At 42.5% G+C, this 24,704-nt stretch overlaps 2 protein-coding genes across 2 annotated transcripts in view; one reads left to right on the top strand and one right to left on the bottom strand.

The window, feature by feature from the left end:
• Positions 1 to 24,704, top strand: part of YAP1 (Yes1 associated transcriptional regulator) — a 451,661-nt gene that overhangs the window by 383,461 nt on the left and 43,496 nt on the right. The window lies entirely within an intron of this gene.
• Positions 1,199 to 19,797, bottom strand: LOC134399209 (matrix metalloproteinase-27-like). The gene is made up of 11 exons (XM_063127119.1): positions 19,691 to 19,797; positions 17,603 to 17,841; positions 15,764 to 15,912; positions 15,241 to 15,369; positions 13,985 to 14,101; positions 11,184 to 11,348; positions 8,235 to 8,355; positions 6,702 to 6,832; positions 4,759 to 4,918; positions 2,914 to 3,017; positions 1,199 to 1,543 (listed from the first exon to the last, which is right to left on the bottom strand). The coding sequence occupies exons 1-11, from the start codon at positions 19,790 to 19,792 to the stop codon at positions 1,443 to 1,445; spliced, it is 1,518 nt and encodes a 505-aa protein (XP_062983189.1). The 5' UTR covers positions 19,793 to 19,797; the 3' UTR covers positions 1,199 to 1,442.

Raw genomic sequence — 24,704 nt, 5'->3', positions numbered from 1 at the left:
TTACAAGGTCTCAAACACAAGTTGAACAGTGGAGGTGGAGCAGTGGTGAATCTGCTCCGGGTTTCAGTCAGAACTCTAAAGGAGCTACCCAAGGTGAGAAGGTTCTTAACACATGGCAGTGCGGGTGAAGCATCTTGGATAGCTCCTTTGGAGTGGTTCTGACTGAAACCCGGAACGGATTCACTGCCTCACTGACATCAGAGCCACTAGCCTCCACTAAGGGATACCAGTGAACAGAGGCTTTAATGCCAGCCCAGGAGGTAAAGCAGGGACAGGCAACCTCCAGCCCATAGATTACATATGGGAAGTCCCCATTCAGCCCCTGCCCTTAGCTCCATCAGAGATAAGGGATTTCCCCTCCTCCCATGGTGCAAGTGAGGTGTTGTTTTTTACAAAGCCTAGTTTGGTAACAATGGACGCTTTTAAAAGCCTAGTTATGGTACAAGGGGATTTTCAAGGTGGAAGCTTTATGTATGGGGGGGGGGAGGAGAGAAAGAGACAGCATGTGAATGGGGTCTGGGCAATTATGTTGGGGCCATATGCCAGCAGCATGGTGGTCCCACCCTTGAGCTCTGGCCCATTCCAAAGTTGGCAGTTGACCTCCAACATGATTGTCCACTTCAGCTCTTGGGCTGAAAATGATTCTCCATTCCTGGGACTTAGAAAAAACACAAGTGAGACAAGACCTGAAAGGGGTGTACAAAGTTATGCATGGTGTGGAGGATGTGGGTAGGAAGACATTTTCCTCCCTCTCTCATAATACGAGTACTTGGGGTAAACCCATGAAGCTGTTTCAGGACAGGACAGGACAGTTAAAAGGAGATTCAGGACAGTTAAAAGGAGTTTGCTACCTATTAAATTATGGAGTTCCCTACACAAGACGGAGTGATGGCCAGCAGTTTGGACAGTTGTTTGGACTAGATGGACCTTGGTCTGACCCAGTATGGCTCTTCTTATATCCCTCACATAAAGCATCAAGGCTGCAACCCTATACCCACTTCCCTGGGAGTAAGTTTCACTTAACTTAATAAAGCTTACTTCTCAATAGGATTGCACTGCACATCTCAGGAAAAAAACATTGTGAAATATCTACTCAGAAGAAAGCTTCATCCTGTCAGGGATGCTTTAGGGTGGATTCCTGCATTGAGCAGGGGTTGGACTCGATGGCCTTGTAGGCCCCTTCCAACTCTGCGATTCTATGAATTCATTGGGACTTACTCTAAAGTAAGTGCATATAGGATTGCAACCTAAGCACTGTTATAAAAAGTTACTGACAATCTTGCTACTGCTTTGAGGGTTTTTTTAAGCACACAGATATAGGATTATTAAAAAGACATTTTGTTTTCCAGATACAATGTACCTGATTACATAGTTCTTGGTGCATTAACAGAAATATGCTTAAAACATTTTTCGTTTGTTACGGGATTAAAACAGAGAAAAAGCTAACAGTTAAACCAGCTGTTGTTCTTCATTACACCAATCACTCTCTTAGCATTCAGATCAAACTTCCACTGCCTGGACCCGTGGAAAAAATAGAAGAATCCTAGAAATAAAGGAGAGTGTGTTATTTTAGCAGTTTTATATTATTGAGGATTGGTATCAAAAGAGGAGGATCAAAACACCATAGATTTCTTCCAAAACACTTATGGGGGATCCATTTGACCAACAACACATTTAGGGCCTATTGCAGTCCTGTGTGGACACTACACCTCTGCACTAGGGCCAGTTTCTCTCCTTCACATGGCAATTCTGTATAGAGAGCATGACTGGAGAATGGAAAGAGTGGCCCTGTTCAGACAACATGCTAAACCATGATGGTTAAGCATTTTGAGCTAAAAATTATGGCTTAGCGTGTCATGTGAACCTAGGGTGACCATATGAAAAGGAGAACAGGGCTCCTGTATCTTTAACAGTTGCATAGAAAAAGGAATTTAAGCAGGTGTCATTTGTATGCATGTCGCACCTGGTGGAATTCCCTCTTCATCACAACAGTTAAAGCTGAAGGAGCTATACTGTGACCAGATTTTAAAGAGGGCAGGGCACCTGCAGCTTTAACTGTTGTGATGAAGAGGGAATTCCACCAGGTGCGACATGCATACAAATGACACCTGCTGAAATTCCCTTTTCTATGCATCTGTTAAAGATACAGGAGCCCTGTCCTCCTTTTCATATGGTCACCCTATGTGAACCATGACTAGTATATATAGGAGATGTGCACAACAGGGGCAGTTTCAGTAAGTTAAAATAGTTAGGGCACAGGTCCATAAACACAAATTTGCATTAAACTTGAATATGCTGATTTATACCAGCTCCTCTTCAATTAATTTCCCCCATTTGAACAAAACTACTCTATGGTTTACCTTTCACTTCCTAGGGGTGAGTTGTAAAATAGCGCCCCCTGGTCTGCTCCTGTAGGCAAGAGCAGCTTTGAAGAAGCGGGTCCTTCCCTGCCACCATCTCCTTCAGGTTGTTGAAGTAGGCACTGGCTGTATCTTTATTGCTTAACTTCAAATTGCAGCTGTGCAGGGGACCAATCAGTTTCCCACCCACATAGAATCATCAAGGTGTTTCAAAAGACATAAGAACTTAGTATCTGTCTCCATAAGAATTTGGTATACAAGTAAATGCTCCAAAAATAAAGAACTTCCTTCCAAGAACTTTCTTCTTTGCCCAGGCATATGGCGGCACATCTTAATCACCCACATGTTTAATTTTTTAATGGTTTTTAATGCTTTATGTGTGTATATTCTGTGTTTTAGAATTTTAAATTTTGTATACTCGTTTTTATCTTAATTTTAGAATTTCTGTAAACCGCCCGGAGAGCCCGGGCTATGGGAGCGGTATATAAGTGCAATCAATCAATCAATCAATAGGGTGGGGGGAGCAGTGCTTGAGGTAGCATTTTACCCTTACCATTATGCTCAAATGCAGCATCAAATGTCTCGTCAATTCCAGGAAAATCATCACTTATTATTCTTGGGAAGTCCTCATCCATTGCTTGACTGTTCTCATCATACCTGAACAGCATAATTTGAGGAAATGAATTGATTCACATTAGGTGCTGAATCTCTATTGAAAGACATGCCCAATGGCATTTTGAACATGTATGTGCTGACAAATAGGACTTCTACCTTTTGCTCATATTTTTTTTTGCCTCAGTGGCACAACCACACACGCCCTGCAACCTCAAGTAAAATATGGAGAGCACACTGATAGTCTCTGAACAATGCTTTATGACACAGATCAGAGCATACTGTTATCCATATACAATAGGTTGCATTCTAGAACAGCATGAGACATTTCAAATATCACTCCTCCCAAAGACATACATTAATGAACTGGATGGAAAGCTAAATGCACTAACACAATCTACAAGTATGATTCAAGAAGAAAATGTAGGTACTGAAAGGAAATGGCCTTGTTTACACTGGTAGATGATGTACGCCAAGGATAGGCAAGCCGGTGCAGACTACAGCAACAGCCCTACCTTGCCCACCTAAATGATTTGGGAGCGGGGTATTTAAAGGTCCGTTCCCACCCACATGAGCCTTCCTGCCAATTTAGATAATCGGAAGAGGCTTCTGATGGTCTCACCACCATCAGATGTTATGTTGGTGAGTAGGCAAGAGAAGGTCTTCTCTATAAGTGATGTTCAGGCAATGTGACTCCTTATTCAGGAGATCTGTTTGGCTCTCTCCATGATGATATTCAGATGCCTGGCAAAGTACATAAAAAGAGCCATGCTGGACCAGACCAAGAGTCCATCCCATACAGCTTTCTGTTCCTACAGGGGGCAGCCAGCTACCTATGGGAGGTAGGATATGAACACAACAGCACCCTCTTGCCCATGTTCCCCAGCAACTGGTGTACACAGGAATACTGCCTCTGATACTGGAAGTAGCATAGAGCCATCAGGACTAGTAGCCGTTGATAGCCTTCTCCACCAAGAATTTGTCTCATCTCCTTTTGAAGCCATCCCAGCTGATGGCCGTCACTACACCTTGTGGTAGTGAATTCCATACTTCAACTTTGCACTGTGTAAAGTAGTATTTCCTTTCATCTGTCCTCAATCTCCCACCAATCAGCTTTATGTGATGACCCTGGGTTCTCGTATTATTAAAATGAATCCATTTCAACATGCTTATGGCAAATTTGATTTCTGAGCCCTACCCCTCTGAAATGGATGTATGAAGAATTTGTTTCAGTTCATTTTTGGTCAAGATTTACCCAGTTCACACCTTTCTGACCGAATTTGGACTCGGACGTGATCTGCGATTGAAGTCCGTCGATTTCTGAGCTTGCAATGTGATTTGTGGATAAAACCGCCACATACATTTGGCAGCATGCTTACATATACTGTAAAAATGTGCATAAAAATGTGTTCTTTTGAAAAATGCCCAGAATTGATGGGAGAAGAATATACACATTTCAAAGATGCACACAATTTATGAGTACATTTTGAAAAATATGCACAAAAATATGGACGGATTTTCAGGCCAAAAGAATAATAATAAAAGCAAAGCTCAGAATCCGATATGGACTCAAGTTGGAATGAGCTTCAAGATGGGATCTGGTGAACTTCAGTGAATTCGCACATCCCTGGGCATGGCGAGACCCCAATAGGACTCATTGGAGCGTTATTTCTCACCTCCCACCACTTTCTCAGTATGTCCAGGATAGTGTAATTTACCAGGGCAATCTAGAAAATAGACCCCATGATGGTCCACTGTGCTGCTTGTGTTTCAAAGAAGACCTTACCTCCAGTACTGGTTACCAACAAAGAAGTAGGTTTTCCCAGTATTTTTATCAAAAACAGCAGCATCAATTTTCTTAACGGTTTGTGGAAAGCCCAAATGGCCAATGGCTTTGGGGTAGCCGGGTTGCATCTGAAATCCGCTAATGACCCAGAAGTGATTACCTGTTGAAATAGGAAAGAAGTGTTGTCAAAGAGTCTCTGATTTTATTTAATTAGCCCTACATAGATATATTTCCTTCTTGAAAATCAGTGTGAGCTCAATGCATGATTTTCAGTCCCAGCCAGCAAAGCCACTGGTGTAGAATGATGGGAATTGAAGGGCAAAACAACTGGAGGGGCACACGCTGCGCTCTCCTGCTAGCCTGGGTGGGCAGAGTCAGTCCAAGCTGCCACCTGCAGTACAAGGGTTTACCACATGAGGGAGCTGCACATAAATACAGCAGCTCCTGACAAGCACACAATGGAGGCTGGTGGCCCTGATGTCAGTGAGGCGGTGAATCCTCTCCAGGTTTTAGTCAGAACCAGTGGGTAATCCTTTAGAATTCTGACTGGAACCTGGAGTGGACTCACTGCCCCTTTGACATCGGAGCCAGGCACCTCCACTGCAAGTACACACAAAGCATTCACACAAATGCTATGCCATTGTTTATGTCAGTCTTCCCCAACGTGGCGCTCTCCAGATGGTCTGGACTACAACCCTCAGAATTTTTGACTGGCCATGCTGGTTGGGACTAATGGGGGTTGAAGATCTAGAGGGTAGCAGTTTGGGAAATTTGGTTTATGTTAACCGTGGTCTGTTGCTTTAGACACGAACTGCCTTGCAGATGAGCTAACAAACCACATTATCTCTACTTCTTTTTTATTTCTCTCTCATCCATTTGGCCAACTTTCAGGGAGCTTTCGTGTTCAGGTTGCTCTTGCTTGGTGCTTCTGTTTCAAGGCAGACAGCAGGGGAAAACAAGCCAGGGAGAAGCCGTGGTACTGGGTTAAGACATCACAACAAGCCATGGTTTAACAAAGATGGAAAGCCAAAGAACAGCTCAGTTCAGACAACACATTAGTCAAAGCATTAGTCTAACCCCACCATTGTGTGACTGTGGGCTACCATGGAGTCAGTAAAATCCACTGCAATGTTTGATTGACAGTTCCTCCACCCTCTATGCTCCCCTGGTCCTCCTGATGGTATCCCATCAGCCATTGCTGCAAAAAACCCCACCCAATCCCAGTGGCTCTCCTAGAGGGGCAGTTGCTCCTTTCGCCACTCTTGCCAGGGAACTCTGTAGCCAGTGCGAAAAGTCAACTCAACGCAATGGAAAACTCCACAGAGCCCTCCACACAAGATGCAACACAATGGTTGTGCAGGAACTGTCCTCTGCACAGCGTGGATATTCAGTGTGGAGGGGTTTTTTTTTTTTGTTGTTGTTAAAAACCACTCCACCATTGCATGGAGTTTTTCTGCCAGACAATACATATCTCAACGGTGGTGTAAAAACTCCACCGTGGAGTTCTAAAACTACTGTTGAGAAACATGTTTTCTGAACTGAGCCAATTAATTGTATTTGTAGCTTACCTGGTTAACAAACCATGGCTTGTTTGTGGGAATACATTCAGACACAACAACAAGCCAGATTTCAACAAACCAAACCATGGCTTAGTGTTATGTGTGAATCAGGCATATGGCACTTCACCATCAACTGGCATGAATCAAATGTACACCTTAGATCACACCCAACCCTCTCTTGTAGCCACAGATTTCTGAGTAAGATCAGTAGTGAAGAAACAGCTGTTTTTCCATGAAAGTTTGTCCACCATTACTGACCTTTTTATTATGAACCTCTGATAGGTTTCTGATAAATCCAAAGAGTCTGTAGAACCTACCAATACTCCAGACTAGAAGAGTTTCCACCAAATCCCAATTTAAGCAACACAAACATTAGTTTCTTACCCTTGAAAAAGAGAACTTGATCATTCATATTTTCATAAGCTGCCTGGATGTCAGATGGTAGGGAAGGCCAAAAGGTAGAAATTGACTCAAGATCAACTTCAGAGTTGCCAGGGTACACTCTCCAGAACTGCCTGAAATTAATGGAACATAAAGTACATTGCAAATTGTTAATGCAAGATATATATTTTTAAATGAGATGGGCAACAGAGATGCTTTGTGCTATTGTTAGCTGGCATGACTGGATCCTAGTTGAGGTTTCTAAGGACTCCTCTCAGTGAATCTAATTCATCTCAATGGCCTGGATGATACTTAGAATGTTCATGCAATTAATTTGGATAACCAAGAACACTGAAATAAGCCTTACGTAGACTTTAAGTTATAGATGGGGGGAAACAAGGAACAAAAAACGTTTATTCAGATGGAAACCCCACTATCCTCAATGGGGCCTTCCTCCTGGTCAGTGTGGCCCTGTTCAGAAAACACCTTAAACCACTGTGTTTAAAGCTTTCTTGTTAACAAAGAAGCCTTAACCACCATGGTTTAATGTGTCTTCTGAACAGGGCCTGTGTGAAATACCGCAGGCTTTGAGAAGCAAGGTCTAGCTCATAGGGATTCTGTGTGTAGGTAATTTTCAGCTAAAAATCTAAAGAAGCCTTCACCAATCTGGCTGGACTGCAGATGTGTTGGACTGCAACTCCCATCATTCCCAGCCAGCATGGCATGGAAGTTGCATACCAACACATGTTGGGAGTTGCAGTCCAACCAGATTGGGAGAGGCTGATCTAAAAGCTATCTTAAGAACATAAGAAGAGCCCTGCTGGATCAGACCAAGGGTCCATCTAGTCCAGCACTCTGTTCATACAGTGGCCAACCAGCTATTGGCCAGGGACCAACAAGGCAGGACATGGTGCAATGTTCTCCAGCAATTTCTGTAATACAGTAACTAAGAATGTGAGTCAAGCCATCTCTGATTCAAATCTCGCCTCTATCATGGACTCACTTATGTTCACTTCAATATTGGGGGAGAGGAGGATGGGATGGATTATATAAATGCCATGAATCAATTGGTAAGTGTGACTTGGCCATTTTTTGTCACATGCTCGTACACTCTAGTGTATGATCAAGAATCAAAATGAGGGAAGCAGGCTTGATCAGTGGTCAGGGCATGCAGGCCAATGGCAAGCAAGAGATTTAGTCCCCATCCAGTCCCATGGAAGTGAATGGATACCATCTACTCCTTAAAGGAAAAGTACAGAACTGTGCTCCATGGCACACACAGTTACAATGAGAGCAAAACCTGCCTTCCTGAGAATGGGTGGTTGAATTGCATCTCCTGGAAGTCCTTGCAATATTCTCTCTCTCTCACACACAATAATGACAGACATTTGGTGCTAAAAAGACAATGAATCTTTGCAACTGTTCATCTATTGGCCAGTCAATCTAAAGAGAGCAGGTAATCAGGATAATATTTAGGCAGTGGAGAAAGTACATTCTTAACTGATACCAGAGTGTTTCGAAGGGAACTCTGTTTACCTGCCCTTTAAAAATATGACTTCTCTTCGCAGTGTAGTGATGGCATCAAATGATATCTTAGGATCACACATCTTAGGCAATGTTGGTTTCACTGGTTTATTTGATGGATTGAGTGATGGTCCTAAAATAAGCAGATTACGAAGAATATTTTAACATCTTGCTAATGAAAATACACCAGAAGTACGTATTCAGTATAATAATATTAGCAACAACATCTATGTCCCACCTGTCCTCCAAAGAACTCTAGGTGGCATACATGGTTTTCTCTCCCACCCCCACTATTTTATCTTCACAACAGTCCTGTGAGGTAGGTTACACTGAGAGATAATGACTGCTCCAAGACAGGGAAGGAAGAACCAGAGATCCAAACTTTTCTTCAAAGCTCGGTTCAGCTTGCTCCCATTCTTGGTTGCGATCTGGTTTTTTTGGTTCATTCAAACAGGAAAAGTTGTGCATTTTTCAAAAGTTGTGCATTGTTAAGGTGCACATTTTGAATGTAAGTTGAAGGATTTGCAAAAGAATTTTCATAAAACATGTGCTCCTGTTCGCATCTCTGTTCAGGGTTGCTAATGGAGCATTTTGAATGATTTGCGAACTGAAACAGGCCCCTAGTCTATCAGCCAGTGAGCTTCAAAATATGGCAGCCAGGTTGGTCACCAGTACATCTAGAGGTGGCCATATTACACCAACTCTAAAATCACTCCAATGGCTGCCAATTAGTTTCTGGGTGAAATATAAAGTGTTGGTTATTACCTTTAAAGCCCTACATAATTTGGGTCCAGGCTTCCCGCAGGATCGCCTTCTCCCATACAATCCACCCCGCACACTTAGGTCCTCTGAGAAGAATTTACTACAGTCAGCCAAAACTAGGCTGACAACTGTTACCCAGAGGACCTTCTCTTCTGCCACTCCCAGTTTGTGGAATGGCCTGCCAGGAGAGATTTGTCAACTTAATAATCTCTTTGAATTCAAGAAGGCTATAAAGACTGATCTCTTCCGGTAGGCCTACCCAGTCGAACTTTAAGATATTTGACTGTTATTTTAATATTGTATTAGTTTTATATGTTTAATCAGTTTTATGTATTTTATGGTATTTGTATCTAATGTTGTTTCCCGCCTCGATCCAGAGGGAGAGGCAGGTAATAAATAAATTATTGTTGTTGTTGTTGTGGGGCTTTGAACCTGGGCTTTATCCTGTTACCCATTATCTAGGCAGAGAAGTGCCCAGGATTGGGCAGCTGCAATCACATAACCAACAGAACTTGGGCTGTAGCATAAACAGTGTAATCCACTGGACCAACCAAACAATGTGTGTTCAGGTGCTACTATGCTGAGTTAGCAACAGCCCCTTCTTCCAGATGCATTGCTGCAGAATCAACTTTACATTGCAAAATGGAATTGTCCCATTTGGCTCACACAGTATACTACAGTGAAGGACGGGGGAGAAATTCATTTTTGGCCAGAATTTATCCAGTTCGTAGCTCCTGGAACCAAAGGCAGACATGATTGCCATCTATGATGTGAAGTTCATTCACAACCATATATGAAGTCCGTTGCTTGTGATGCAATTTGTGCTACAACGAACAGTGCATTTGAAAAATGCTCATGAGAAATGCATAAAAAATGTGTACAAACCCTCTTTAGTCAATGGGAGAAAATACATTCAACTCTAAAAATATGCACAATTAATGAATAGAATTGATGAATACATAAAAATGTGGACACATTTTCATGTCCGCCCACCTGTCAAGTTCACAATCTAATATGGTCATGAGTTGGAACAAGCTTCAAGGTAGAAATCAGATAACCTTAACCCTAAGCTATCTCTGGACAGAGATAGCTTAGCTGCAGTTATCCATGCTCTGATAACCTCTCGTTTGGATTACTGCAATGCGTTATACGTGGGGCTGCCTTTGAAAACGGTCCGGAAACTTCAACTGGTACAAAACAGGGCAGCACGCTTACTAACAGGGACTGGCCGACGAGACCACATTATGCCAGTCCTTTTCCAGCTTCATTGGCTGCCAGTCCAGGTCCGGGCCCGATTCAAAGTGCTGGTATTAACATTTAAAGCACTAAACGGCTTGGGGCCAGGTTATCTGAAGGAACGCCTCCTCCCATATGTACCTGCCCGGACCCTAAGGTCATCTTCAGGGATCCTTCTCCGTGAGCCCCTGCCAAAGGAAGTGAGGCAGGTGGCTACCAGGAGGAGGGCCTTCTCTGCTGTGGCACCCCGGCTGTGGAATGAGCTCCCTAAGGAGGTTCGCTTGGCACCTACATTATATGTTTTTAGATGCCAGGTGAAGACCTTTTTATTCTCCCAACATTTTAACAATCTATAAATACATTTTAACATGGTGTTTTAAATTTGTAATTTTGCATTGCTGCTGTTTTTATCTGGTTGAGCTTTTATATTGTATTTTATATTATGGTTTTATACTGTTGTTTTATACTTTGAATGGTTTTAATTTTTGTGAACCGCCCAGAGAGCTCCGGCTATTGGGCGGTGTAGAAATGTAATAAATAAATAAATAAATAAATAAATAAATAAATAACCTCAACAGTTTGAGATTTGCTGCTTGGCACATTCCTAACTGCAGTTGCTACTGTGACTTCAGAAACCATACAGTCCAACCAAGAGGTTATCTTCTAAGCCTGGAAGCTTCACAATACACAAACACCCCTTCTTTACCCAGGAAGGCTCCTCCATCACTGAAGGAAGGACATTCGTGGACACATCGTTTTGCCTGCTTAGAGCTCCTCTGATTATCAAAACTGTGGTGAGCATAGGGACAATTCTGAGCACCATTCAGTACTACAGATGTTAGGATTAGGATGTTTTATAATAATAGAAATATACTGATTTGGATTGTACAATGGGACTGTCATTATTTTGTTTTTGATTATTATTTTGTTAAGATTCTTTTTTCAGGACTTGTCTTTTCTTACCATAGATGGCCTGGATGCCATCAATATCGTCTTGAGAAAGTGGGAAATCGGTGGGGTCATTCAGGGGTTTATAATTTGGGTACATCAGTGCTCCTGGGACACTAGAGTGTGCAAGACCAAGTGCGTGGCCAATCTCATGAGCAGCAACCAGCCGCAAGTCAAATTCTAAATAAATAAATAAATAAATAAATAAAGTATAGAAAGACAAGTTACACATAGATCTTGATGTGAACACAGAACAAAATGCCACAGAATTCCACGAGGGCTTCCTCTCAAGTAAATGTGCATAGTATGGAGAAGATAACAAATGTTTAATGCATGTACATGATATAACAGAACTTCCCAAGGATTTGCACTCTGGTATAATCTTTCACCTCTGCAAGGGGAGGTATACTAATTCTCAAGTTTTAAATTTTAAAGTACACTCAGGGGTCATCTACACCAAGCAGATATTCCACTATGAAAGTGGTATGAAAACGGTATATAAAATGCAGGAGCCACACTGCTGCTTTATAGTGGTATTGAAGTGCACTGAAAACTGTTGGGGCCCATTGACACATACCATATACCACTTTCATGCCACTTTCATAGTGCTATATGCTGCTTGGTGTAGATGTGTCAATGGGCCCCAACAGTTGTCAGGGCACTTCAGTACCACTATAAAGCAGTAGTGCAGATCCTGCAGCACACTTCAATATCACTATAAAGCAGTAGTGTGGCTCCTGCCTTTTATATACTGCTTTCATGGTGGAATATCCTGCTTGGTGTAGATGAGCCCTCAGCTGCCTTTCAGAGCAATCCTGAATAGGCAGCCCTACCCCTCTTATTCCCAGAACTACTGGCCCCCACTGTCCAAGGAGAAGGAAGCAGTGGTTTTGCTAGGCTATCCATGTATTTACAATCTTTCCACCCCCAGTAACAACAATGAAGGTGGATTAGATACACTAGATCCAGGGCTGCTGGGGCTTAGGATGGTGAAGAAATCCACAATGGAATCAAATGAGTTTGGATTTCTATGAATCTGACCTGCAGATTCTGTAGCAGAACGGCTTTTGCCAAGTACCACATGGATTCTGTGGACTAGCAGACCATTTTTTTTTGTTACTTTCCAGAATTTTAAGCAAATTTAGTCATAGAAAAGTACATTAAAAAAATCACTGGCAGAAAATGCACATTTCTCCCATAGGATAAGCATGAAAATGCACATTAGGGAGGATTTGCACATTGTTGCAAGTGCGAATTTATGCAAATGTGAACTTCCGCAATTGCCAGTTTGCACAAATTTGAGAAACTGGGAAAAAATCCAATTCCATTCATGAGCGGATGATGGAATGAAAGGCACCTAGGAATCCATGAAACACAGCTGGAATGGCTTGTACAAAATTCATCCATCCATAGCGTAGCTTATGGGCACAGACTGGGCCTGCCTAGAGGAATAGATTGGTTTTCGAACTGGTGGATCCAAACCTGGCTCCTCTTTGCTCCCCTTCCATGGAACCACTTACTACCACTGCCAGGAGAACCGTTGTTGGCAATTTCCTCCTCAGCCAGGCACAGCACAGAGTTCCACTGTGACAGCACCCCGCACTCATGGTGCTCCTCTCCAGCAATGGAGGTCAACGGAGAGGGACCAGTGCATCATCCTAACCTGCTCCAGCCCTTCAACATCAGGGGGTTAAAAGTATGATGCAACGGAATTTTCATTGGGATGAGAAACTAGGTTTTCAAATCTTGAAGGGAGAAAAGGTCTTCTTCACATCCTCTAGGACAGCCTTTGCCAACCTGGTGTCCTCTAGATGTGTTGAACTACAACTCCCAGCTTCCCTAGCCAGCCATGTAGTCCAATACATCTGTCAGTCACCAGGTTGAAGAAAGCTGCTCTATGGTTTACCTTTCATGTCCTAGGGGTGAGTTGTAAAATAGCGCCCCCTGGCCTGCTCCTGTAGGCAAGAGCAGCTTTAAAGAAGTGGGTCCTTCCCTGCCACCATCTCTTTCATGTTGTTGTAGGCACTGACTGTATCTTTACTGTTTAACTTTAAACAGCAGCTGTGCAGGAGACCAATCAGTTTCCCACCTACATAGGGCTCATCTACATCAAGCAGGATATTCCACTATGAAAGTGGTATGAAAGCGGTATATAAAAGGCAGGAGCCACACCACTGCTTTAAAGCAGTATTGAAGTGCACTGACAAATGTTGGGGCCCATTGACACATTCCACATATTGCTTTCATACCACTTTCATAGTGTTATATCCTGCTTGCTGTAAATGCGTCATGGGCCCCAAGAGTTGTCAGTGCACTTCAGTACCGCTATAAAGCAGTAGTGTAAATCCTGCAGTGCACTTCAATAATGCTATAAAGCAGTAGTGTGGCTCCTGCCCTTTATACACCGCTTTCATAGTGGAATATCCTGTATCGTATAGATGAGCCCATAGAATCATCAAGGTATTTCAAAGACTTAAGAACTTAGTATCCGGCTCCATAAGAACTTGGTATCCAAGTAAATGCTCCAAAAAATAAAGAACTTCCTTCCAAGAAAAAAAAAAAAAAAAAAGGGGGGGAAGCGCTATTATCAGCATATTTAAGCCAGCTTCCTCAGAATGCCACAATATAGCTTTTAGCTTTTATTCAGTACAATATATATTTGCTGCACTTTAACAAAAAGTCCTTTTGGCACTACCCAAAGTAAAATGCTTCCTTCTACCTGCTTTGTTTGATGTGATAAAACAGCTGCCCCACTACTGTCATCATCTCTCCCCCCACCCACAAATCATTTCGACTAGGGATATTTTTCAACTTACCAACAGTGGTGTATTGGCGGGGGAATCCAAGAGAGCGCAGCTCCGGGGCTTTTTTCAGAGCAGGAGCAACAACGTCGTCGGTCAGAGTTCCATGGTAATTGTCAGCTCCTCCTTGTTCTGGCAAGTGAATGAGGTGAGAACAAGGCTATCAAGTGTAGGACTTTCTTTTCTGTCTAAACATGCATAAGAATCTGCCCTAATTATTTTTATGCAGCCAGAAACACTGTTTTTGATAGAGCTTACTCCCAGGGAACAACGTAGGATTTTAGCCATGCTGATCCTAATAAAATGGGTATAGTGCTATCTACTGCTGCACTGTGGCATGTGTGTTTTGCATAATGAGGTTTATTTATTCATTATTAACATTTATATATCATCTTATCTGCTAAAGCCATTGAGATGGTATACAACAATTTAAAACTATAAAACCTTAAAATAATAAAAACAAGAACATTCAAAACAGTAAAAACTTTAGAACTACAGATTTTAAAAGGCTTAATTAAAAAGATGCATCTTTGCACCTTTTCTAAAGGCCAAGAGAGAGGGGGTAATTGTAATTCTTGAAGGAGTGCATACCATAGTTTGGTAGTGATACAGGGGGGAAATCCTCTTGCCTGTGCCTGAGAAACAGGCCTTTCCTACAGATCTTAATATTCGGGCAGGTTCAGAATGAGAAAGGAGGTCCCTTAGCCAGATGCTAAGGCATTGATAGCACTGAAGGTTAAAACCAACACCTTGAGTTGCACCTGGAAGGCAATTGGCAACCACTGCAGGTCTTTCAGGACAGGTGTAATATGCACTGGTTAGCAGCCAAGCTGCCATACTTTGCACCAATGGAAACTTCTGGAGACACTTCAGGAGTATCTCCACATAGAGCTCATTGCAATAGTCTAGGGTGACTATAAGGAAAGGAGGACAGAACTCCTGTATCTTTAACAGTTGTAGAGAAAAGGGAATTTCAGCAGGTGTCATTTGTATGCATGCAGCATCTGGTGAAATTCCCTCTTCATCACAACAGTTAAAGCTGCAGGAGCCCTGTCCTCTTTTCCATATGGTCACCCTACAGTAGTCTAAATGTGATGCAACAAAGACATGGATAACTATTGCTAAGTCAGACCGATTCAGAAAGGGGTGCAGCTGGTGCACCAAGCGTATCTGTGCAAATCCACTCCTTGCTACCACCGCAGCCTGGAGACTCAGGGGCAGTGTAGGATGAGTATTTGCATGCCACAATTTACCGTTATACCATTGCTTACCGACTAAGTTGGCAATCCAGTTTTCATCCTCGTCGAAGTGGACGTTTCCACGGAGGGGATGGCTTGGGGGGAAAGCATGTCCGAGGACTCCCAGAGGCCCATCAAATTGCCGAGGGCAGCGTGGATGCACTACGCAGTGATATATGGGGGCATTGATTACTCACAACGTTACAGTCATGCAGGGGTGCAGAACCTCTTTCAGACCTTGGGCCGATTTCCATTCGGAGGAGTTCTCGGGGGCTTCATTCCAGTGGTGGGAGGGGCAAAAGGGGTGGGGCTAAAATACCAGCAAATTCAGCTTAAAGCTCTTATTGCCAGTAACAAGTCATCGGGGAGGCATTTCAATATTTTAGAATGGGGAAAAAACCTGACCCAAACTGGGAAGCCACTTAATGATTGGTGGTCAGGGGAAGAGGGTGTGGCCATCAGGGGAATCAGCCTCCGGGCCTGAGGTTCTGCCCCCTCCCCCCATAGTAATGCATGTTCAATGAATCTCAAGACTGAGGTAATATTAATGTATTACCTCCAGTTGCAAACTCAATTGTTATGTCTGCTCTCCCTTTATGAACCCTGCTGAAAGTCAGAGGGGTCACTGCACTCCAAACCTCAAAGGCCTTTTGGATGGATGTCTCCACATCAGTGCGTTTCATATCAGGTGTGTAATTCACAATCCTGAAAGGAAAAAGATAATAATGCAGGAGAAGGTTCACCCTCGTCATTGTTGGCATTATGGCAATTAATGATCTGCACTTCAATTACACAGTGTTGCAATCCATCCAGAGGACATTAATTATTGGGTGGATTAGAAATGAAATAAATAGGTAAATAAATTCAGAACTGAAAATGTGATTTAAAACAGAGATCAGAAGATTCTACACAACTATTAAAAGTATCCTACTTTTCACCTGGCCACCGTAACAGCTTGGATTTGAGTGATCCGAAATGCCTGCTGCCTGGTAACCAGACAGGGCTGGTCTGGAGGCAGAGATGAAGCCCCTCCCATTGATGTCACTATTTCTGGAAACCTTGTCTGTCAACCAAGGAGAGGTACTTCCCAAAAATGATACTGCCATGTTCTGGAATCCCTGATAACATTTACATTAAATTCTAAGGTGTTTTTTCCCCCTGTGCCAGACATTTTTCTATGTGAGGCAAAGAACAAGATGGCACCCCATCCCATTCCATTCCCAGTGCAAAAGCCAACAGGAACTGGCAGATGAATCTGTCATCAACATTGGTGATGGGACAACATCTTCCTCTGTGCCTGAAGCAGAAGACTAACCTAGGCAGCGGGGAGTGGGCCGCATGACACACAGGGCTTCATCCCATGTACCCATTTCCCTTGAATTATCCCCATAGCGTAAAGCTGTTGTTGTTGTTAGCTAAATCACACCCCGGGCGGCAGTGCTCCTAAGATCCTTTGCATAGCAGGAAAGGGTTTAAGGGGGAGAAATGTAAAAAAAAAAAAAAAAATCAACTTATGACCCAATCCGATTAAAATTTGGTATGCTTAAAGCCCTCCTTAATATCTATTACTGTGCCAATTTTGATGTCTTTATCTTTAAAACGTACGCAGATGTAAGCATTTGTTTAATTTGTACTTTAAACATATCAAATCATCCTCCTGTGTCCCCAGTGGCCGCTCGGAGAACAACAAAAGATTCGCTCCTAAAGAGGTAGTAAAATAGGTCATTTCTTTTGGCTAAGAAGCACAATTAAAGCAGGATGCATGGGAGCACTTCACAGTCAAAGCAGATTATAAGCTGGAAAACTTTGGAGTCCTTGCACACAATTCACAGTGATTGTGCAGTATAACCCTGGTGTGAAGAAGCTAACAGTCACTCCTCATCTTTCTCCCACCTCCCAGCATCTGCCCCCTGAAGTGGCTGCTTCACTCTGATAAATGGTAGGGCCGCTCCTGGTGCCAGATAGATAGTATAAAGCAGTAATCGAGGACTCCCCAGAACACACATTTCTCTGGCTGGTACTTCTTTCCCACAAGTTTGTCTAGTGCTATCATGAAGTCAGTTCTAAAATTGGCTATCCATTTCCAGGTTGTGGACAGTTCTGCAAACAAACCTATTCCACATATAATGAGTGAGGAAGTTTCTCATCTGAAGCACCAAATCTAATGCATGTTTACTTGGAAGAAAATTCCGCCAAGTTCAGTGCGGCATAAACCTGAGTAAACACTGGTGTCATCTAGATGTTTGGGACTACAATTCCTAGCATTTCTAACCATTGGCCATGCTGGCTGGGGTTGATGGAGTCAAAGTCAAAAACATCTGGAAGGCACCATGTTGGGGAAGACTGGAATACAGGATTTATCTCATTTGTTTATTGCACCAAAAATATTTATTACCTGTATGTAAGCTTGGTTTTCTTCCATCCAGGAAGGGTCAAGACATACTGGCCAATATCAGGTACCCCACACCTGGGTTGCTGCATAACTTCCAATGTGTCAGCATCTACCTTACCAGTAACATTGAGCCCAAAAAATTCTTGCATTTCTTGGATTCTGGTCATAAAGGAGGAATTCTTGCTCTTCCAGCCTCGCTGCCCCGGTTCATTTTCTTGCTCATAAAACTGATTTAGATATTTCTAATAATAATGAAAAAAACTTACATTTATTACAGGATTTATGTGAGTGTGTGTGGGATAACTTCTTTTTTATGTGTAAAACTCAATGTTTTCTGCATTGGGATGAAAAGAGTCCTGTGTTTTCCAAGCAGTGTCCACTGTTTCTTAGGAAGATGAGCACATTGAAAATAAATCTTCCCTATTTGTTATTTGACAATTCTTCGCTTTTGGCAATTTTATTTTTTTTAACTTTGCATGCATGGCTGCTGTGCCAAGCTAATAAATTAAACTACAAAAGTTACTAACCTGAATTTCTTTTAATAGCTTCCTCCATGCTGGCTATTGAGGAGAAGAAGCTACTGAATAAGTATATTAATAGCCTAGTTCATTATTGTATTTTATTTATTTATTTATATTTATATCCCATGTTTATTCCTCCTTATGGAACTCAAAGTGATGTACATAATCCTCCTCTTCTCCATTTTATCCTTACAACAACCCTATGAGGTAGGTTGGGCTGAGAGTCTGTGACTGGCCCAAAGTCACCCAGTGAGCTTCCATGGCTGTGTGGGGACTAGAACCCAGATCTCCTAACTCCCAGTCCAACATTCTAGCCACTACACCACACTGACATTTATCTGTTCATTACAGATGACTGGGAATTCCATACAGGTGAGTGAGTGGCTTGAGTGAGTGAGTGGCCATTTCCAATCAGCCGACATGTTTATCCATTACGCTACATCCTTTCTTGACATTTAGAAGCATTTATTTATTTGTGACATAATAAAACCCCTCAGCAGTTCACATAAATATTAAAATCACATTTAAAATACAATATTAAAAACACAACGTTAAAAATACTTCCAATAACTATAAAGTAGTAGACACACAAGTATTTTCCTAAAATCTGTTACTAAACACACAGACATATTCTGAACATTTGAATAGAGATTTCAAGTGTTCCAAGCAGTTCACGTACATTATCTAGTTGTCCTCCTTACGACAGCCCTACAAGGTCAATCAGTATTAGTTTCTTCTATATCACAAATGAGGACACTGATGCCAAGAGAGATTGGTTCACCTATTGGAACACCTACTGAATTTATGATGGAGGCGCAGTGCCAGATTTAGAATGACTGACTGAATAAATACCTTTATTGAATAAGTCTTCTGACCATTTCAAAAAATCACATAATCACAGATTTAGAAACAAGCCAAATAAGCCATGGCATAGGGCTTCATATTATAAGAGGCCTTTAAATATGTTGGAGGTAAGTATTATAATTGAAATCACTTTAGGTTAAATATGTTGGAAAGTCTGGTGTGACTTTCAGCAGAATTGCCTTTTATAGAGAAAGTGTGGCAATGCAGCATTTAGTATTGGAAGCAATAAGCACAGGCTAGAGCCTGTTTAGAAGAATTTCAAATCAACTTTATTAATGATCTTATATGTTCAAAGAAGGCTATCTAACATCCCCTAACTACAAGCCCCCTCTAATGCCTTTCAATCATAATGTAATATAACCCTTTCAATTGTAATGTAATACTCTTTTTTCTCTTTATTTTATGGTATGGGGCCAATGAATCTTGACATGCTTTAGAGCCTCAGCATGTCTTAACCCGGCCCTGCCAAGGTGATATTTGAACACCGCACTTCCTGAGTTGGAGGTCACTCTCTTCTTGCCTGCTACACTGCACTAACAGAAGCCTCTGTTCCTGTTCACCTCCTCCACCCCATTCTTCCCTCTTCTCCCTAAGAGCCACCAGAAAGATCCTCCATAGGAAAGGCCCAATCATTAGATAAATCCGGAATCTGAAAGGCATGCAAGTAAAGGCCCCAAAGTTTCCCAAAGGCTGACCGCATTCTTACCTGTGCAAGTTGCATGTTTTGTTCTTCACTTCTTTCCCCCGGAAAAATGGGGAGTGCATAAGAAAATGCAGCAGAGACGAGAAAAAGCAGAAAGCTCTTCATCTTAAGTCGGGCCTCTCTTGTTTAGAGAGCAGGGAAGACTCACACACTGCTATTGCAGGAATTTCGACTTTCAAGCTCCTTTGTGCTTTTCCGTTTCATATAGCCAGCTGTGGGCTGACTCACAGTTTATCATACTCTAACAAAAAGCATACGGAGCAGAAGGTGTCACAACACAAGTCTCAGAACCCTGATTTTGTAACCCTTTGCAGCTGAAAAATAACATTTTCTTGAAGAAAATAAAACTTAAAATGGCTGCAAGTGTATTTTAGCTGCTTAGGGAGCAATCCTATGCATGTTTAGACTGAAAAAAGTTGTACAATTCCCAGCAGGCCCAAGCACTCGGGGTCATCTGTTGAGGTAACAATTTCTATCTCATGTAACAGGCAAATAGTCATTTTCAAGGCCATATCAGGAAGCACTTGATAAGCATTCCTGGTAATGGCATGGAAGAAAAAATAGATCAATTCAGGTTGCCAGGGGATCTACTTTACAGAGGACAATCTGTCCAGTCCAAGTTCAGTTTACTTTTAGGGGACAGGGGTATTTAAAAAAAATATCTCATGTTGTGAACCGCTGAGAGATTTTATTATATTCAGTGATATATAAATGTTACAAATAAATAAATACTTAGTACCAAATAGCAATAAGTCAACTATGTTGGGGAACAATTACTTTCTGGGTAAATTGGTGGTTGGGAAGAAAAGCAAAGGACTTTTGTGTTCATGTCTGTGGTTTTACAGTCATGTACATCAGAGACACCCTTTTTTGGATGTTTTTTGACTCTAATGTACATGAAAGCAAAATCACAGACACGAAGATGTTCAGGGCACAAAAAGTGCAAGGGCGATCTCAGGCAGTGGAGTCTGGTGGGAACTACCAGCTTCACACTTGGATACCTCCTTTATTGTTCAGACTAGTTCTGACTGAAACCTGGAGTGGATTCACTGCCCCACGGACATTGGAGCAACCAGCCCCTAGGGGCTGGAGACTTATTCCCCAGTAACAGTATAATAGATTGTATCCTTAAGTTCTAGAGGGAAAGAGAGGGCAGACGCCTGAAGAAGTCCATTGCATGCAGGGCCAGCCCTACCATTATGCATAGTGAGGCACCTACTTTAGCAGCCCCAGCTAGGCAGAGCAGCGGCAAGGTGCTGAAGCCCAAAGCTCTGTGTGTGGGGGTGACCATATGAAAAGGAGGACAGGGCACCTGTATCTTTAACAGTTGCATAGAAAAGGAAATTTCAGCAGGTGTCATTTGTATATATGGGGAACCTGGTGAAATTCCCTCTTCATCACACCAGTTAAAGCTGCAGGTGCCCTGCCCTCTTTTAAATCGGGTCACTCTAGTATAGCTCCTGCAGCTTTAACTGTGGCGATGAAGAGGGGATTTCACCAGGTTCTCCATATATACACATGACATCTGCTGAAATTCCCTTTTCTATGCAACTGTTAAAAATACAGGAGCCCTGTCCTCTTTTTCATCTGGTCACCCTATGTGTGTACCACATGGCCAGCCTTGAGCCCCTTACGCTAGCCTGCTGCCCTCAGATGTGGTAGAAGTTGCTATGCCATCTCCAGCATTTAAGTACAATCAGTCTGTGGTCCACTTGGTGTTGTGTGTATAGAATTGGTGGTGGTGGTAAACTACCTTCTCCTTCACCTCATACACTAAAATGTCTTGGGCCAGCCCTGACTGCATGTTTGTTTGTTTGATTGCATTTTTATCCCACCCAATAGCCAAAGCTCTCGCTTATTGTATGAACACTGAGGATTTTTTTAAAATAAAAGGAATATTCAAAACGTTTCCAGAATGCAATAATGATTGACCATGGTTAGATATCAGAATTTAAGAACTTCAAGTTTTAAAGAGGGACAATTGGAGCTTATAGCATGATAAAGTTGGGGGGACTTTGGAGGTCTTCTACTCCAACCACCTGCTGAATGCAGGATGCAACTCCTGTGCCTCTGACAGATGGCCACCCAGCTTTTCTTGACCAGATCTTCCTATTCTTATGGAGACTCCCCAGGAAGTTCTTTATTTGGCCTTGGAGGCTCCGTAGGACAACATTTGAAAGGGAGGGAATGAATTAAGTCCATAAGGGGAGACCTGTTGGATCAGACCAAAGGTCTGTCTAGTCCAGCATTTAGCTTTCCACAATGGCCAACCCAAGCATCACTCCCACCCCACAAAAGCTCCCAATTATGGCCTGAGAGCAATAGACCTCTCCTGCTTTTTCTCCCTTGCAGCTGGGACCCATTTCCTAAAGTTCCATCATTAACCACAAGTTGCAGATATTTCCTCTGTTGAGTAATTTTTGCAACATATATCTCAGAAATCACATCCTCTGTCACCAATTCTTGTCAGCAGGGTGATGCCTGATCCTGTATGGACTAAGTTCTCTCAGGTTACTACAGGGGTAGAAGAAGAAATCAGAACCTCAAAGGGATACGAAGAAGAGAAATTGGCTTCCTCATCTGCAACATCTCCTGTTGACTAAATTTCCTGTCTCTGTGGCTTTCATCACTCTGAGGCAATGCTTGTTTTGTTTTGATGTTGTTACCTAACCATCAGCCAATTCCCAACACCATTTTTAACAGCATAATATAACTCGCTGATGTTCATATTAAAGGGGCTAGAATGTCACCAAATCTAAGCTTTACCTGCTGGATGGATTCCTTCATTAATGAGACCTTCCCTCACCAGACAAAGGCTTTCTTTAATCAGTGTCAAAATAGTGGTGAAAGAAGATTTATAAGAGGCATGCCCAACCTGGTGCCCTGCAGATGTTTTGGAACAGAACACCTAGTATTCCTGACCATTGGCCATGCTGTTTGGGGCTGATGGAAGTTGAAGTCCAAAACATCTGGAGAACATCTAGTTGGGAAGCCTGCTTTATAAGATAGTAGGAAGGATTGGTAATAGTGGGACAAGGCTCTGGGAATGCCGGATAAGATGTTGAAATTGTATTTTACAATACTGCAAGCTGGTTAGAAGACCTCATGGTTGAATATAAATGTAATAAATAAGGTAGAGTGCCCTATCACATGGTGAATATTTGCACTGCAGAGATGGAGGAAACTCACCACCAGAAAGCAGCAGGACTGCAAGCAAAGTTGCACCTGAACCAGCTTTCTTTTGTTTGTTCATAGAATAGTTGAGTTGGAAACTTGCATCCATCTTCTCTTCTTCTGGGATCTTCCACCACTGTTACAGTTTAGCTAGTAAACCCATCAGAGACATAACCTTCAACCCTCTAATACAAGCCTATTAGAGATCCTATTCCATGAACCCTTCCCACCCTCTCAGACAGTGCAGATGGTGTAAGAAGGCCAGCAATTGTCCCCAGCCTATGGAATTCCTTTCCACAGGAAGTTCATCTGACTTCCTTCTTTCCTTTTTAATGTATTCATCTGTTCAATTGGCTCCACCAAATGGTACTCAAAGTGGCTGATAGCAACAATATAGATACAGTAAATATATTAAAGAAATAATAAAAACTACTTTTTAAGAGAGGATGTCACATAAAGAGGCACACTTCTCTCTGTCTCACAGACTACATGTCCTAAGGTTTTGTGTATGAACTGTCTCCCTCTTCTCCCCACCAGAAGAGGTCTTGGGTGAGCAGCTCAGGGCCAAACTAAACATCCTTGGAATCACACATAGTGAAGCTATACCTCAGGGGAGGGTTTTTCTTTACTACAGTGTAAGCACGTGCAGCCATAATTCGGATCAGGACCATGGTACTCTGGAAGGGTGGGTTAAACCTTCCCTCACCCATTTTTGTTCCAAAATTCTACCCACACAACATTAGGGTGACCAGCTGTCAGGATTTCCCCGGATTTGTCCTGGTTTTTGTTCTTTCCATGGTGTCAGGGGGGATTTTCTATAATTTTCAATAATGTCCTGGAATGACACACCTTCCCCTTTAAGGCTGCCATTAGCATGGCAGGAGGGAATGACATGCTTTCTTGAGGCACATCATTCCCCCAACCCGAGCTCCAATTGAGGTCTTAAAGGGGAAAGTGGGTCATTCGTGGACATTATAGAAAAGGCCCCAATTGGAGTGGATGGTGGTGGTGCAGAATGAAATCCTTTCCCCTCCTCCACTCCAATCGGGTTCTTTAAGGTGGCGGGGGAATAACATACTTTCTGCAGGACTCAGAAAGCTGCTTCCCCCCACACACACTAGGTGTCCTCTTTTTTGGTTTCCCAAATATGGTCACCCTACACAACATGGGGGGAGGATAATATGCAAATAGGTGAAGGGGAGGTTTAATCCCCCCCACCTGGAGCACCATGGTCTTGATCCAAATCAGGGCTGTGCCTGCTTACACTGGAGTAAAAAGTCATACCACACATGACTTCACTATGCATAATTACAAGAATGTTTAGGTTGACTCTCAGAGCTTCTTTAAATGAGCTATTTATAGCATGCTCAAGACTGGCCACTTACAGAAGTTTGTAGGTCATTTTGATGACATCATGAGTATCCTGCACATTTCCCACTCCTTTCTCCGCTTATTTCACTAAAAAAACCCACCCCCATTTAAAACCCAATTCTTCTGAAGTGTCTCCAGATTTCCTGCCATCCTTAGTCAAAGTTACCCACTAGAGGGCACTATCCCATTCATGTATATGAGCTGGGAAGTTTTAAATTATGTTCCTGATCATGGGAAGGTCTTTTGGCCAGCAATGTTCTAAGTCCCCTTCCGCAATATCTGTGTTGTGTTTTCAACTACAGAGTCTTATCAGCTTTGAGAAAGCATCACAGGTTGCCAGAAGTAACGAACATAGACAAACTCATAGGACAATTCACAGAGTCATTACATCTGCAGAGACACAGGGGCAAAGTCTGAAGTCCAGTCCCATGTCCAATTCATGAGAAATCCAATTTGAAGTCAGGAATGCAAA

This window comes from Elgaria multicarinata, chromosome 5, assembly GCF_023053635.1.
Source record: "Elgaria multicarinata webbii isolate HBS135686 ecotype San Diego chromosome 5, rElgMul1.1.pri, whole genome shotgun sequence".
NCBI lineage: Eukaryota > Metazoa > Chordata > Lepidosauria > Squamata > Anguidae > Elgaria > Elgaria multicarinata.
Note: the sequence above shows the minus strand (reverse complement) of the source record. Positions and strands in the feature narration are given on the sequence as shown.

Excerpts from the sequence above, each read along its gene's own strand:
- LOC134399209 (XM_063127119.1), bottom strand. The coding sequence starts at position 19,792 with ATGAAGAGCTTTCTGCTTTTTCTCGTCTCTGCTGCATTTTCTTATGCA. Across the intron at positions 11,349-13,984 it reads CCGCCAATACACCACTGTTG|AATTTGACTTGCGGCTGGTT; the intron begins GTAAGTTGAAAA and ends TTATTTATTTAG. Across the intron at positions 8,356-11,183 it reads TGGCATCCAGGCCATCTATG|GACCATCACTCAATCCATCA; the intron begins GTAAGAAAAGAC and ends TGCTTATTTTAG.